This window comes from Artemia franciscana, chromosome 13 (genome assembly GCF_032884065.1).
Source record: "Artemia franciscana chromosome 13, ASM3288406v1, whole genome shotgun sequence".
Taxonomy (NCBI): domain Eukaryota; kingdom Metazoa; phylum Arthropoda; class Branchiopoda; order Anostraca; family Artemiidae; genus Artemia; species Artemia franciscana.
The window spans coordinates 33,269,148-33,285,576 of record NC_088875.1 but is presented as its reverse complement, the minus strand read 5'-3'; the positions used below and the strand labels follow the sequence as shown (position 1 = coordinate 33,285,576).

Sequence of the window (16,429 nt, the reverse complement as noted above, 5' to 3'; positions counted from 1 at the left end):
TGGGAACCTATGCTCTAGATCTTGGATTTTCTGAGGGGTACAGAACCTTGCAATTTTTTTGCAGGAAAAAGTTATCTCATTTCGGCTTCTGGTAAGACTTTATCTCATTACTTTTTCATATTTTTTATGTGTATTATGTTGTTATGCATTCCTTTTTTTAGCTTCATCGCCACTTATTCGCTTGATGTTGGCGGTAGATGCCCAAAAAAGGGCAAACGTTGAAGATATTTGCAGTCACTGGTGGGTGAATCAAGGCTACCCGGGTTCTTGCTTAGAAGCTGCAGAGGAACTGTCTAATAAGACTCCAGTTCGATTGGATCTTCTTCTTCTTTTGGCTGATCCACCACAAAGCTCTAGCTGTGTTGATGTCGATGATGAAACTCGGGTGAGTTTTAAGTGGAAGTTGGATTTAGGAATATTAAAATAAAAAATAATGACCTTACAAGTGTAATTATTTTTAAAAGCATCGAGAAAACTATCATGATTTGGATCTTAGGCACAACTTGTTGGGATAAAAATTAACCAATGAATATAAATTGAAACAAGTCTCAATGTAGAACCGTCGAGTTCCAATAGTTGTTGATGCACGCTATAACGATAGTGATCGAACTCCAATATAACTAGCTTAAAAGTCCAGTTTTCTTTCCAGTACACCCTAGAAGGCGGGAATATATACTTCCTCAAATAATCGCCTGCAGTTCCGAGTTTTTCAATCAAGTAATAATTAATATTCTTAGATACAAAAAAAAAGATTGTACTGGAAATTCAACTGTGAAAAGTACTGTATTAAAAAGTTCTTATTTTCTCAAATTGTGAAGTTAGTAAACAGCAAAATTATAAATTTCCAATTTATTGTAGCAAATTTAGAACATTAGATCGCTTTTGTCATGTATTTGAATATTTAAAGCGTTTAATAAAAATTAAATATTTTAACACTGTTGAAACTCCGAGAAGTCTCAATGTGGATTGTCTTTCCTTCTTTTTTTTCGCTATGAGAAATTTAAAATCCCCTGCCATGGCTTAATCTACTGCTACACTCTTAATTTCATCTCTGAAAGATTGGCAAACGTGCATATAGTAAAACTGAATTTGTAAAAGAAACAACACATTCAGTGAATGTTTATAATACTTCAGTATCACAGACATATTTATAAAAAATGTAGTATATGTCTTTCTCTAGTATATGTCTATATGTCAGTATATGTGTATCTTTTTCAGTTGTATTGTAAAACATGTTCAGTAGTGGAGTTAAGGAAACCTATATAACATATACATGCATATATGTGTAGTATGTTTATATGTCATTGTTAATCTACAACAGTTTTCAATGAGTATATTTCATAGAACGCAAGAAAAACATGTTAACATAACTTCTTTAAAAACTGTTAAGAGCATTTTTCTTTCAAAATTTCGTCTGCACGACACCTTTCTTGACTATACAATTTTTTTGTTCAATGAGCTCACTGTAACTGGCTTGGAGAAAACGGTAGTATATGTATATATATATATATATATATATATATATATATATATATATATATATATATATATATATATATATATATATATATATATAGCCTCAACAGCGTTATATAAGTTTTTAACACCGTTTGTATTTTAGCCTCAAACCTCGGAGAACAATGTGGAAACTGAGCCAACAAAACCCTCAAGAAAAATTAGTCACAGTAATTCAGCGTCAAATTTCACGTCAAAACCAGTTGATGATCCAATGGAAGGCCCGAGCGAACGAAAACCGAAGAAGAGGACGAAGTCAGAGAAACGAAAAAGGGAAACTCATGTAGAAGAAAGTGCTGAAAAGTCAGCCACAGAACAATCACCAAAAAGACCAGCACCTGACGAAATCGATACTTCTATACCTCTTAATAAATCTAGTCCAGTAATAGACCAAATAGTACCTGATGAATTCACCAATAAAGATGAACTGAAGTTGAAGGGAGGTTTTCAGACTGTAGAAGATAAAATTATAAGTGAAATTGTTAGACAGTGTGATACAATTAGTGAAAAAAGTGAAGCATCGACCACACAATTGCTTGAACTTCCAAAGGTCGATATCGATAACGATTCTGTTCCTAAGTCTTTAACTTTCGTTAAACCTCAAGAACTAGATAGCCCCAACCAAGATTCTGGCTTTCAATCTATTGAGCCAATCCAACAAGAGCCACCTATGCCGAAAAGTGCTACATTCACTGTAAAAAAGGATGATGTAGCTGACATACCAAAAGAAGATGAAATACCAAAAGTTAATGATACAAAAAACATTAATTTTGACAATAATCGTTTATCTATTGGGTCTGCCATAAGTGAAGCTTTATCTGATACGTCGCGTTCGGAAATAATGTCAGGTACCACAAGTCCGGGGACACTGTCGCCAACTCGAAATACTGAAAAACGCCAATCTCGAATCCTCAAACAAGCTGAGTTATTCAATAGACTGAGTGAAAGTCAAGGAGATATTAAAACAATGACTTTAGAAAGGCCAAAAAAGGTTACTTCGTTTGGTTTTCGTGTTGGTGATATGAAAAGTAAATTTGAAGCAAAAGTAAATGAGCCGAAAAAAATTTCAGTTGCCAGTGCCTTTAAGGTCTCAGATGCGAAGAAAGCTTTTGAAATTGTAGCCGCTGTGAGTAGCAGTCAAAGTACTCTTCCAAAAGTCAGTGCTTTCCCAAAGCGAACTATTATACAAGCTCCAGATGCGACTCCCTTGACTTTGCAAAAATTCCCCTTAAAATCTCAAACTCACGCTGTTGCAAATAAGCCAACCATGGTACAGAAAACTGCTGCAGATACAAGTAAAAGTTCCGTTGATATTCGAACTAAAATAGTGCAACCCGACTCTGAAAGTTCCCAAAAATCTGAAATTATTAAAACGGAAAGTAATGTTCTCACAAAGGAAGAGAAAGATCGTGATAACAGTAAAGAAACTGGTAGTGAAAATATCGTAGTGAAACAGGATGTTAAGATGGGAGCAAAGGACCAGAGCAGAGATAGGAAAGTTGAAACTACTGTGTCAAACAATTCGACTGCTTATAAGAAGACTCAAGGTGTTGAAAAGCCAGATGAGAAAAATAAGGCTGATGCAGTGCCTGTATTCTTAGCTAAGAAGTTTGTTAGTAAAGAGACGACTCCTGCTTCAGAGGAGGAGGAGAGTAGTGTCGTCGTTGGGGGTCTAGGAATCTCAATTGGAAGGGTAACAGATGCCAATAAGGTGGGCATAAAAACTGAAGAGCAGTCAATTAAAATAGTTCGACCAAAAGAAAAGGATGATTCTCTGCGTCCTCTGGATCTAAAACAGCAGCTCAATAATACAGTTGTTGAAAGTAAAGAGCCAGGGTTTGTTCCCGCTATTACCCCTAAGGCTCTGTCTGTTAAAGAGGAAGCTAAGGTGAAGAAAGTGAAACCTCCTCCACTTGACATTAAAGCTGCACAGCAAGTGGAAACAAAAGTACTTATTGACAGTGGCGAAAAGGAATTAAAAGAGGGCATAGTGCTATTAAGTGGTAGTCCTGCTTTTGTAAATCAGAAAGGAAAGGGTTCTGTCCAATCACCGGAAAAGGGAAAGACCACTGAGATCAAGGTGCAAATTGCCTCTCCCATAAGCACTGCTACAAGCAAATCTGTGGCCCCAAAAACTATTGGACGGATAGAGTGTCCTACTAGGGCATCAAGTGAACGAATAGCAAGTCCCCCAAGGGCTTCGTCTATTCCAGTAAAACGTGAACATATAATACCTATAATGGTAGAAGGCAGAGATCTTAGTTACTTAAGGGAAGCATCTGTAGCTTCAGAAGGATTAAGCCCGATTTCAGAAGTTGACCAGAGGAATGAAAAGAGGGATGCATTCTCGGATGCTTCAATCAGTAGTCCTTTGTCAGAAAGAGAACTGAGTGTACCCAGAGGAGATCCTATTCGAAAATCACCGAGAGAATTTATTATCCCAATTTCGGTTGAAGGAGGAGGCATGGTTACACCAAAACCAGAAGAACATGCGCATCCGACTGGCACTTTTGGAAGAAGAAAAAACCGTCAATCGTCACAGTAAGCTTTCTACAATTTTAGTAATAACTCTCAAAGGTACACAGTGTAAATATAGAAATAAAGGTTGAAAACAGAGACAGTACTTTTCCTTTTCGGATCACGAAATTTAAATCTAATCCAGATTAGATTGCGAAAGCTCGATCTAAAGTTTCGAGACTACTTCTAGGACTAAAAAAAAAATAAATAAATAAAATCTTGAGCTTTGCAATACGCTCTTTTGTGGTTCTTTTGGCAAATAAGGAGGAGTCCATTCCCAAGCATACTGAACTTTATAGCCCCTGTCTATAATCTCATGAGCTTAAAATAAACATGGAAAGTTCTTGGTGCTGCATTTGGTAATAATTAATAAAAAAAAAACACACCCAAGATGTGAAGTATGGCTAATCCTAATGAAATATAACCTTCATATAACCTTAGTTTATATAATAATATAATTTGGGCTATATATTCGCGCATTAGGGGGAGGGGTAATGTATTTGGACAGCATCTCTATCCTAATTTCCCTATTCCACTATCCCACCCCGCCTCAATATGCAAATACATAGCCCAAATTATACAATTCCAATGCATTCTGTCACCCATCATTTGTCTTTTTGGCTTTGAAACCAGTTTTCCCAAATCTTGTATTTAGCAAACTTCTCGAACGTCATTTATCATTTAATTAACAAGTACCCTTTATTTTCTTTAAAAATATCCATGACTGTGTAATTCACTGTACTTGGTATTTTCCTCCGTCTCTGAGTCATTTTGCTAACTGGGCTTTTCTGAATTGTTTTAGTCATGTTGAAAAGGACCCTAGATGTGTTCCCAAAATCTGGACTTAGGTTTAAATAACGTTTTAACTGTTTAAATGAATTCTGTCTTGTTTGTTTGTTCTTTTAATTTCATTTCTGTTTTTATGGCACTTGGTATTAACCAAGTGACATAGCGATCGCACATTCTGTCCGTCTGTCTGTCTGTCGGTCTGTCTGTCCCGGTTTTGCTACTTTAGGCACTTCCAGGTAAGCTAAGACGATGACATTTGGCAGGCGTATCAGGGACCGGACCTTACTAAATTAGGAATAGTCGTTTTCCCGATTGACTATCTGGGGGGGAATGGGGGGCTGATTAATTCGGAAAAACAGAAAAAAATGAAGTATTTTTAACATACGAACGGGTGATGGGATTTTAATGAAATTTGATGTTTGGAAGTATATTGTGTCTCAGAGCTCTTATTTTAAATTCCGACCAGATCCGGTGACATTGGGGGGATATGTAAGGGGGGAACCTAAGATATTGGAAAACGCTTAGGGTGGAGGGATCGGGATGAAACTTGGTGGGAAAAATAAGCAAAAGTCCTAGATACGTGATTGATATAACTGGAACGGATCCGCTCTCTTCGGGGGAGTTCGGGGGGGGGGGGTTAATTCTGAAAAATTAGAAAAAATGAGGTATTTTTAAATTACGAAGCATTGATCGGATCTTAATGAAATCTGATGTTTGGAAGCATATCGTGTCTCAGAGCTCTTATTTTAAATCCCGATTGGATCTGGTAACATTGAGGGAGTTGGGGGGGGGGAGCTAAAATCTTGGAAAACACTTAGAGTGGAGGGATGGAAATGAAACTTGATGGGAAAAATACATTATAAGTCCTAGATACGTGATTGACATAACCGGAACGGATCCGCTCTCTTTGGGGGAGTTGCGGGGGGAGAGGGTTAATTCTGAAAAAATAGAAAAATGAGGTATTTTTAACTTACGAAGGAGTGATAGTATCTTAATGAAATTTTATGTTTGGAAGGATATCATGTCTCAGAGCTCTTATTTTAAATCCCGACCGGATTCGGTGAAGGGGAAGTTGGGGGGGGGGACCAAAATTCTTGGAAAACGCTTAGAGTGGAGGGATCGGGATGAAACTTGGTAGAAAAAATAAGTACAAGTCCTAGATACGGGAGTGACTTAACCGGAACGGATCTGCTCTCTTTGGGGGAGTTTGGGGGAGGGTTAATTCTAAAAAATAGAAAAAATGAGGTATTTTTAACTTACGAAAGAGCGATCGTATCTTAATGAAATTTCATATTTAGAAGGACCTCGAAACTCAGATCTCTTATTTTAAATCCCGACCGGATCCAGTGTCATTAGGGGGGGGGTCTTGGAAAACGCTTAAAGCGGAGAGATCAGGATGAAACTTGGAAAGAATAAGCACAAGTCCAAGATAGGTGACTGACATAACCGGACCGGATCCGCTCTGTTTGGTGGAGTGGGGGGGGGGGTAATTCGGAAAAATTAGAAAAAATGAGGTATTTTTAACTTTCGAACGGGTGATCGGATCTTAATGAAATTTGATATCTAGAAGGATCTTGTGCTTTAGAGCTCTTATTTTAAATCCCGACCGTCATTAAGCCTCTGATTTTCCTTTTAAAGCAATCCATTGACTCTTAGAATTGTGCTCGAGCTCATACCATATGAGTTCTTGGCTCTTGGCTCTTCCGACCTCGTCACAAGTGCCATATGAGCTCTTAGCTCTTGTTATTCTAATGTAAATCTTTTTTAAGAGACTTTGAACCGAAGAGTGTAAAATATTCCCTTTATTATTTATTATTTGTAAAAAAATTATTATTTTTACATTTGTAAAAAAATAATAAAAAATTGCATGTTATTCGCCAACTATGCTGAACTTCAGGAGATGAAAAAAGAGAGAGAGACAATTTTATTTTGTTAGCTTTTATTGCTTTGTTGGAAAAAAAACTGCCTATGATTGTACTGTCACAATCCTCCAATTAAACATGTTGGTATGATTTAATAAAAAAAACAAAATTTTAATTCATATTATTTTTTCTTTTTTTCTTTTTTTTGGTTGTATTTTTCTTTTAACATTCACCAGCTTATTTAAATCGCCCAACGGCTGCATCAACATTCTGTCTTAGTGAACAGGTAAGTCACTCCTGAAGATATGATGGATAATTTTGCGGTGATGTGAACATGTAAGCCTATAATTAAAATATTAATACAGTTGATTCTATCTAATCAAAATCTGTCGTGATAATCACAGACACAATACCGCATGCCTTTTACATTTAAAATTGTATCTAAAAACCCTTGCGCTACATATCTTCAGGTTAAATGTGGTTAAATTTCCTCAATAGTTGTTAAGCTCTAAGTTTAGTGGCTCCTATTGCATTACTAAAATGAATTTTTTTTTGTATCTACTGTGCCTGTTACAAAATTAATTACGGTTTTTCCAGATGAAAGCAAGGAACTACATTAAAACTGAAGCCAACTAGAAGTAGTCCGTATATGAGGGAGGCTGCCCCCTCCTCAACTCCTTGATCGTCATGGTAAAGTTTTTTAGTGCTTTAAAAAGCTTTTTGTTCCAATTCAACAGTTATTGTGTTTCAGTATTTGTTGTTAATGTAGTTTTAACAAAAAGTCAAACTTTAATGTAAAGAGTAACGTGTTTAGGAGCCCCTCCCCCTCATACACATAATAATTTATGTTTGTTTTAAGTTTTAATGTTGCTCCTTGCTTTCAATTGTAAAACTTTTTTTATGTATTAAATTTCTGATTTTTTTTTCATAATGTCCAGGACTAATCAACATATGATGTAGGGCATCGACCCCCATAAAACCCTGTTTTTTTTGCTGTTAAATTGTATATCAATAATTTGAATCCTGACAACTTTGAATTCCAAGATAAGCCTAAAATATAATAAATCTACATAAATAACCGGGGATTTTTTTCAAAACTGTTTAATAAAGCCTTTTATGCATAATATAGCCAATAACGTCTGGAAAGCTTGGTTAGTAATGCTCTGGCAGCCCTTATCGTTCTCTTTTCTTTTCATTCTTATGCCGAATGTGACCTGAAATATTAACAGTAATATTTGGTATGTGGAGCACCCAAAGAAAATGATTGCCATGGTATTACTAGCCATACTATTAATCGTGTAGAGACTGTTTTAGATTTAAAGAACATCTAGTTGAAACCTTATTTTTGCCTTGAATACTTTTCAGAGTATTTAATTAATATTTCAGAACTGGAGATGGCAGCCGAGACAGTCCATTCAATACACTCAAGAGATTATCTTCTTTTGGCAAAGGGTATTTTGATGAAAAAGAAGACGAATTTTTGTCCTTTGCAAATCGTATGGCTAGTAGACGACTAGGGCGTCATTTGGATCATAGCGATAGTTCAGGAGAAGAAAGCGATGATGACACCTTTCAAATTCTGACGGCAGAATCTCTATTCTCGAACTTGCTTTCTAGGGTAAGTTATAATAAAATATGTCTAACCTAAAAATAAAATAGCCTATTGAATTCAACAACTTCTTATAGCACAAGTAAATATTTGCTGAAAATGCGTTTAGCATGAAAAGTACACTACGGTACCTTTCCTTCCTGAATTTTTAAGAACTTTATTCTCTTTTTTTTATGACAATGAAAGTTCAACTTAGGTATTTGAGTGTTTTGAATTTACTGAGTACAGCAATCGTAACAGAAGAATGAAAGTGCTAAATATTGCTACTAAAAACTTGTCGCAGTTTCAAGTTCTCTGGGGCTGACACAGTTGCGAACACTCTATTCCGACCGTTATTTCTGCCCTCCTTCAAGGAATACCCGAAGATGTTTTATCTGACCCTAACCTTATTTAGGGCGTTCAGCCTCTTTGTTGGTTATCAAGTATAACTGTTCCAGTGATGCAGTCTTGGTCTATCTAGAGGATGTGCTCGAGGAACCTAAACTACTCTTTCTAATGCACACACTGAATGGGATCTAACTTCATTGTTTACAAAGAGTTGCGTTCTGTACTTCTACCGAAAAATATCTAGTGTGTATTTCTTTTTCAGCTTGGTTTCTTCACTGTGTTTAATGGCAATGATGTTAGCGTAGCATCGAATACATGATGTTTCCATCGTTTTTCTTTCTAATAGAATAAATTTGAAAAATAATGTAGGAAGACTAAATCGCTAAGGTTTGGAATAAGTGAAGATGAAAAGGTGACGTTGGGTAACGAAAAGATTGATCAGGTGGACAGCTTCACTTACCTTGGTAGCATAATTTATGAAGACGATGGGAGCAGTGAAGATGTAAAATGTAGAATAGCCAAGGCTCAGGGTTTTTTTTCACAGTTGAAAAATTTTTGGAAGAATAGGAAGATAAGTCTGCAAACCAATATTAGAATATTGGAAGCTACAGTGATGACTGTAGTCAAATAGGGTTCCTAAGCATGGACACTCCGAAAAGTGGATTGAGATTTGCTAGAAGTTTGCCTACAGATTGTTATGGGTACCCGACTAACTGACCGTATTTCAAACAATAGGCTGTACGAAAGGTGTGGTTGAATTTCGCTTTCTAGGACTATAATGTAAGGAAGGTTGAGATGAATGACAGATTGCCGAAGATTGTGCTTTTCGGCCAGCCGTCTGGGGCTAAGTGGAAAGCAGGTCGTCCGCTGTTGGGATTGGAGGATATCACTAAGAACTATTTAAAGGAAGTAGGAACTTCCTGGGAGGTTGTAAAGAGGGAGGCTTTGAATAGGTCGGGATGGAGGAGGAGTGTGCATAGCTCTGTTGGCCACAGGTGGCTTTGTGCTGTGGTGAGTTGTTAGTAGTAGTAGTAGTATCTGACCCTAGGCTCATTAAGGGCATTCAGCCTCTTTCAAGGTTATCAAGTGTACTATTCAAGTAATGTTGTCTTTGTCTATCTAGAGGATATGCTCGAGGCACCTAAATTGCTTTTTCTAATCCACGAACTGAATGGAGTCGAACTTCGTTGTTTATAAAGAGGTGGGCTTTGTACTTTTGCCAAAAAGATATCTCGTGTGTGTTCATTTTTCATTTGGTTTCTGCACTGTGTTTCATGGCAATCCTGTTACCTCAGTTACACTCAGTTTTAATGTCGAATACGTGAAGTTTCAATCCTTTCCCTTTTCTGTACTTTCCTGGCTTGAGTGGAATGTCTTGGGGTTTTGCTGTTCTGGTTCCTACGTCTTCCCCGTAACCTCCATTCTCAATTAAAACATGACAAAAGTAATTAATCTAATCAACCTCTTTAGTTGTGCCACTATCTTCATAGCACTCTGGGTAACATCGATTCTAGAAGAGTTTAGATTTTTAAGATTTATTCCAATGTATTGCTTGTGTATTGATTATCATGAATATGATTACACTCCTCTAAGCTGTTTCTAAGTACTCTGAGATTTTCCGCATGATCTAAATTGGGTGCACTCTTAGCTTTCCATCCTAATCTTACATATTTAGCCTCCCCCTGGGTTTATATAAGACTTAACTAACCAATCTAATCCATTAATTAGATATTAATATAAATTTGGTCAATTTAAATAAAATTAAAAAAAGACACAGCGCCATGTAGATTTGCACGGTACCATCCAATAAAGTTAGTTATTTGTGTTGCGAGAGCAACACTTTGGTTTTGTCCCTTTTTTTTCTATGCCGCCGATGTCGGCTTATTCCTGGAAACTGGTAAGTGTCTAACCTGTGTAGTTTTTACGGAAAGTCGGACCTCAGGCCGGATTGATGAATATTGCATTACATTTTGGAAAGCTCTGCAGAACTCTTGCCTGGGGCCAAAAAGGATGGTTTTTGCTTGTCCCCGAGCCATAGCCTATGGTGTGCGAAGTGAAGTGGAGTTATGTAGTCTATGTCAGAGAAGAGTATCTGAAGTTGTGCAGCCAAGCTTTCGTTTCATCAAACCATGTTTCTGCTTTCGAGTGGAAAGCTCCGTTTTAGTAGGCAAGCAGGCAGGCACCACTTTCAAATTGAAGATGGACTAAAATCTATAAGTGTTAAATATATGTGTCAGTTACCCGGCTCCACAGCCAATATATCTTCTTTAAGTGATAAATAGAAAAATTTACAGAAGCAAAAAAGCGGCATTTTCCCACGGGTCCGAAAGTGCTGCCGTGATTTTCGCTGGGTTTATCATTTTTTTTTTCGGACTTGCGATTGAGGTAGAGAAATGTTATCAGATGTACCTCTTAAACTTTAAAAGTTCCATCATTGCTAAAGAAATTGGAGCTTATCCTTTGCTCCTCTCTAAGTGGAGACGTTAGAAAGTTGGCCTACGGCAAAAAAATCAACTTTTGAACTAAGACAGATAGAATTTTTTCGATGGCAATCGATAGCTCTTTATGAGATGATCAAAGTATATGTCATCCATTTTTTGATACCAAAATTCCTTCATGAGATATACTAGTTTGAAAGTTTCAAGGGGTTGACAACTTCAGTAGTAGGGTGCACATTGAAACCAAAAATAAGCCGATGCCAATTGTGAGACATGTAGGGGACATGTAAGGAAAGGTCAGCTATTAGCTCATAATCATCTTCGGCGGTGAGGGGTTTGCAAATTTTGCTATTTGGTGTATCTATTATTTGTTCCCAGTGTATTTGATGATAAGACCGAGTTGGTTCCAGTGGCAAGACATGTAGGGGACTTTCAAGTAATAATCGTCTGTTTCTGTTAGGCTACAATCATCTTAAGTGAAGAGGGGTTTGTAAATTTTGCTATTTGGTGTAGCCTAACCATACTCACTGTAACCTAGAATTAAGCGTTTACGCAACGGGTACAAACGATAACGTAAAACAACGAGGCAGTTTTGTAATAATTAATAGAGTGTCATCTATGGTATTTTGATCCTGAAAAGTTACGGATAGCTTTATAATACCAACTAGATTATATAAGATACTGTTCCAAGTCTTGATCTGTCACGATGTCTACGATTGAAAAGGATAAAGTTCAACTGGCTGCAAAATCAATTTAGTCCCTCTTTCCATATTCTTTAGTTATTTTTGTTTTTTCAGCGCTGAGGAATAGCCTTTGACCATGTTATTACTGATCGCGTTCTTCTTTGAACATAACATTTTAAAAGCTTCGATAGGCTGACAACTTCAGCGTTTAACCGATAGCAAAAAACAAAACCAAAGTGTTGCTCTCGCAACACTTTATTCGGCGAAGCCGGACAAATGTTGCCGCAACACTTCATGTTGCTCAGGCTACTTAGGTCTATTTCATAATTCGTCTACTAGTTATTCGTTTTTATTGAGCCTTAGTTATTTCTATAGAGCGTCCTAATGACTTCAAAACACCAAAGATGTGTCAAAGACCTGCAGAAAGGCAAGCCAAAGAACACATCGGCTGTCCTCTGCCAAAACTTATTATCTACGCAAAAATTCAATATCGAAGAAAGGAGAGACCTCGCTCTTAATCTTAACGTGGCGAGTCGAATGGCGCAGTTACAGTTTCCCTATCTGCTATAAGGGATGTGTCCTAGTATCCAAGGGGATAAGAATAGATTTTACCATTTTCCACAGCCAAAATCGAATACAGTCATGCTAGAATAACTGAATTTAGTATCCTCGTCCAGAAGAAAATAGGGGGGGGGGGCAAAGATGGAAAGGAAAATAATGAAGTTCTGTAACCACGTCTATTTTTTAGTTCCGAAAACGAAAAAAAGGTGCCATTTTGCAAATTTTTCAGAAACCTTAAAATATAGATACTAGATATTGGCAGAAGACAGCTAGTTTTTCGTTAGAATTTTGGACTTCTTTGTGTTGTATCCAGTACTTAAATGTGCCTAAAAAAGTCTACGTTTTCTTATCGTTGGATTTTTCTTTTTTTAAATGGATGCTAAGGGGGTTAAATTTGTAGGTGGTGGGTATTAAAACTGCTTTCGAAGAGAATCTGAGATAGAGTCAGACACTTTAATGCAAAGCCACTTTAAAATAAAAGAGCCTTAAACTCATGTTAGAGAAATTCAGCGTATAAATTGAAAATAAGTAATACCAAACTAATTAATGCAAAGATTATCACACTAAATTTTTTTCTTATTAAATAGAAAATAACCAGTTTTTCAAATGAAAGGAAAACACGGGAAAACTATGGGAAACATGGGGCTGTTTTCCCGTAGACTGACTCTTTTAACTCTCAAACTTTATTTATTCCTTATTCTGAGCATAAATAATATCTTTAATTCGAGTATGCTGAAGCCTTAGTGCAAAGAACTGGAGTCTTAGGTGGTGGCAGCGCCCCTCATATGTGGTGATTTCAGTTCGGTTTAAGTTTTAACCTCATTCTTTTTATTTGAAAAGAGGCCAATCTTATTCAATTTTCAACCGTTTCTGATAAGACACTTGGAGTTGTCATAAGTATTAGGGGGAGGGCTGCTCTCTACCTCCCGCTCCTTATCCTGAAGCTTAAGCTGTGTACAACAAAGACTATAGAATGCTACTCGCCCCCTGAAAAAGTTCTTGGGCTCTTAAACAATTAGGTTTAAATTCAAGTAGGAATTTTTAAATGCAAAAAATAAATTTTCAGGACACTATCTTCGAATGTTGCATGTGGGGGCTCTTAGGGGACACCCAATCCATCCATCCTCTATGCAAATAAGCATGTACATTGGATTCTCTATTGTGTACTAAATTTTCTGCGTCATGAGAGAAGTGGCTATCCCCTCTACATCAATATTCTTGTAAATGAAGGGAGATGAGGGTGAAATATTCCTCCCTCCTTATTCATCTGAAGACCCTCTCATGAAAAATTAGAAAGTTATATCCTCATCATGCACTTTGAGAACTTTTAGGCCTCTCCTGATATTGATGCGCGATGATCTCTAGTAAAAAAAAATTCAGTTAATGAAAATTAAATGATTGTTTAAAATCTCAAAGTGGTGTAAGATATATACTTTGACACAGATGATGATGTATAGAGGCTAACTTCCTCTTGTTATATCTTAACAAACATCCAGTGGCGTCAATTAGAAGGAGAGTGGGGGTACCCATAGAATTTTGCCCCCCCCCCCATATTTTGAAAAAAATACCTAATTTAGTTGTTTTCATTGAGAAATGCTTTCTTTGGTATTTTCATATTCTCCCTAGATTTTCAATAGTTGTACATTTTGTAGTTATAGTAATGAAGATTTTGTCTTTTTAAAACGTTTATATGTTGCTAGGAGCGAATTGCTACTAAATTGTTATAGTTATTGTTGCTGCTTAATACCTTGCTCTTACAGGTAAGAAATATTAGCAGACGTACACATAGGGATGATCCTTTCGCCTCTTTCCGGCAGTCGTCTAGAATTGAGTCAAATAGAGGTCATGACAGTGGGTCTCAGCGTGTTAGCAGTGAAACACCGTCTAGAGTTTCTCAACGTCCTTCTTCTGTCATTGACAATGTCATCCGGTAACTGTTTTTCTCCATTATTAGTGGAGGCTTAAATATTAAACTGAAAAAAATAGAAAACTGTCAGACAGTTAACTTCTAAAGTCAAAATTATGCACTGAGAATTCAAGGTCATCTAGTAAACTGTCGGGTGTAGCTCAAACATTGCAATTGTATATTTTAGTTAAAATTATGTGTGTTAAAGATTTAGGAAGTTTTTTTTTTGGGGGGGGGGGGAATGAAATACATTTGCTTAAATATTTAGCCCTTCATATTCAAGTGCAAGGTATTCAATACCCAATCCTTCCCTTCAACAAAAAAAATAAGCAGATATGGGTTTCATCGTAAATTTATGTTTAATTGCACCTTCAACGAAATATTTGAAGTCCTGCAGTTAATCTCTTCACCTCAACTGGGCTTTGATCTAATGATATGGCTAATCAAAAGGCTGAATGGTGAATGTTTATGCAAACATTTTCAATTATTACGCAACATTTTTTAATTTAATTTTTGTATTTCGTACTTAACTTCCGTATTGTCTCAATAGCAAAGACCTTAGAATGCTATAAACCCCAAATTCCAATGTCTTAAGATATCTCCAGCCGCATTTTCATCATGGGCAGAATTTTTATTTATATACCTTGGAAGAGAGAGGAATAGAACGATATTGAAGAATAAAATAATAATCAAGAATAGATCAATATAAAAAAAAATGGTAATAAAAATAATATTGGGTTTTCAGTGTAGTTTTATCTACAGTGGAAGTTTAATAACGTAAGGTATTCGGTCAAAGTCTACCGGGCTCTTATAATACATGAAGTGATGATTCAGCTAAGATCTCTAGATTATTTAAAAGGGCTATAAAATCATGGTCTCTCTGAAGATGTCGTCTTTTTTTAAGCTTTGTAATTTTGTCAAATTGATAAGGGTTGTACCCATGTAAAGCGCAACACAACTATCTTAGTCTAGAGCTTTTGGGTGAAGTTCGAGCAATAAAAGCATACACAGGTATTGATGTCAGATTACTTGGCGCTTTGGTGAATTTTATGTGATAGCAGTCTTAGCAGTAGAACTTTGTTCAGTTAAAATATTCGGACACTGAAGAGGTGGTCTGAGAGTTGCTTATTGATTTATGATTGGCGTCAGAATTCTTGATGCTTTGATGAATTTTATGTGATAGGAGTCTTAATAGTTGAACTATATTCAGTTAAAATATTCTTGCACCGAAGAGGTGGTCTAAGAGTGGCGTATGATTTATGATTGGTGTATAATTGGCATCAGAGTCCTTGGCACTTTGGTGAATTTTATGCGGTAGGAGTCTTAACAGTAGAACTATATTCAGTTATAATGTTCGGGCACTGAAGAGGTGGTCTGAGAGTGGCATATGATTTTTGGTTGGGTATGATTGGCGTCAGATTTCTTGGTGCGTTGGTGGATTTTATGTGGTAGGAGTCTTAAGAGTAGAACTATATTCAGTTAAAATATTCGGGCACTGAAATGGGGTCTGAGAGGGGCATTGGATTTAAAGGATGGAATTTGAAAAGGGTTGAATCCCCGGTCAAGATTGTCTATTTGATTAAATTTAACATTTCAAGAAAGTTTGTATAACCTTTTGGGGCTTCCTTGAAAATAATGTAGTGGCCAAAAATTCTTTATAAAAAAAGAAGTCAATGAAAATTCTTAGAATTTTAGGGTGTGTTTCCCCCCTTTTTTGAAAATCAGGCAAATTTTCTCAGGTTCGTAGCTCTTGATGGATAACACTAAACTTAATGAATCTTATATATTTGGAATCAGCATAATAAACTGATTCTTTGATATATCTATTGATATCAAAACTCCGTTTTTTAGAGTTTCGGTTACAATTGAGCTGCGTAGCTCTTTGCATACAGTTCGTTACCACAAACTGTTTGAAAAGAAGTCAATAAATATTATTTTTTCGTTTCTTTAAAAAAGTGAGGGGATATTAATGGTTGGGTCAGTTTTTTCATGCAAGTGCTTATTTTAAATGTTTTCAAGTAATAGTATATACAGTGTCGTATCCCTAGGGTAGATTTGACAAGACTGTTTCAAATATTGATTTACATGATTTTTTTTATAGTAATTTAACAGATTCAATGTGCTACACCACGTTTTATGGGTGAAGAATTATAAATTGCTAAAGATCGTTCTTTTTGGGCATCAATCTGGGGTAAGGTAAAATACGGCTCTGGACTTTGCAG

The 16,429-nt window shown here is 36.4% G+C and overlaps 1 protein-coding gene across 6 annotated transcripts in view; it reads left to right on the top strand.

The window, feature by feature from the left end:
* The window catches only part of LOC136034829 (uncharacterized), a 142,062-nt gene that overhangs the window by 105,983 nt on the left and 19,650 nt on the right, over positions 1 to 16,429 (top strand). For all 6 annotated transcript variants that reach the window (XM_065716275.1, XM_065716273.1, XM_065716276.1 and 3 more), the window contains 4 exons: positions 162 to 385; positions 1,622 to 4,056; positions 8,070 to 8,301; positions 14,062 to 14,231. In XM_065716275.1, coding sequence (XP_065572347.1) covers positions 162 to 385; positions 1,622 to 4,056; positions 8,070 to 8,301; positions 14,062 to 14,231 — 3,061 coding nt within the window. The remainder of the gene's footprint in view (positions 1 to 161; positions 386 to 1,621; positions 4,057 to 8,069; positions 8,302 to 14,061; positions 14,232 to 16,429) is intronic.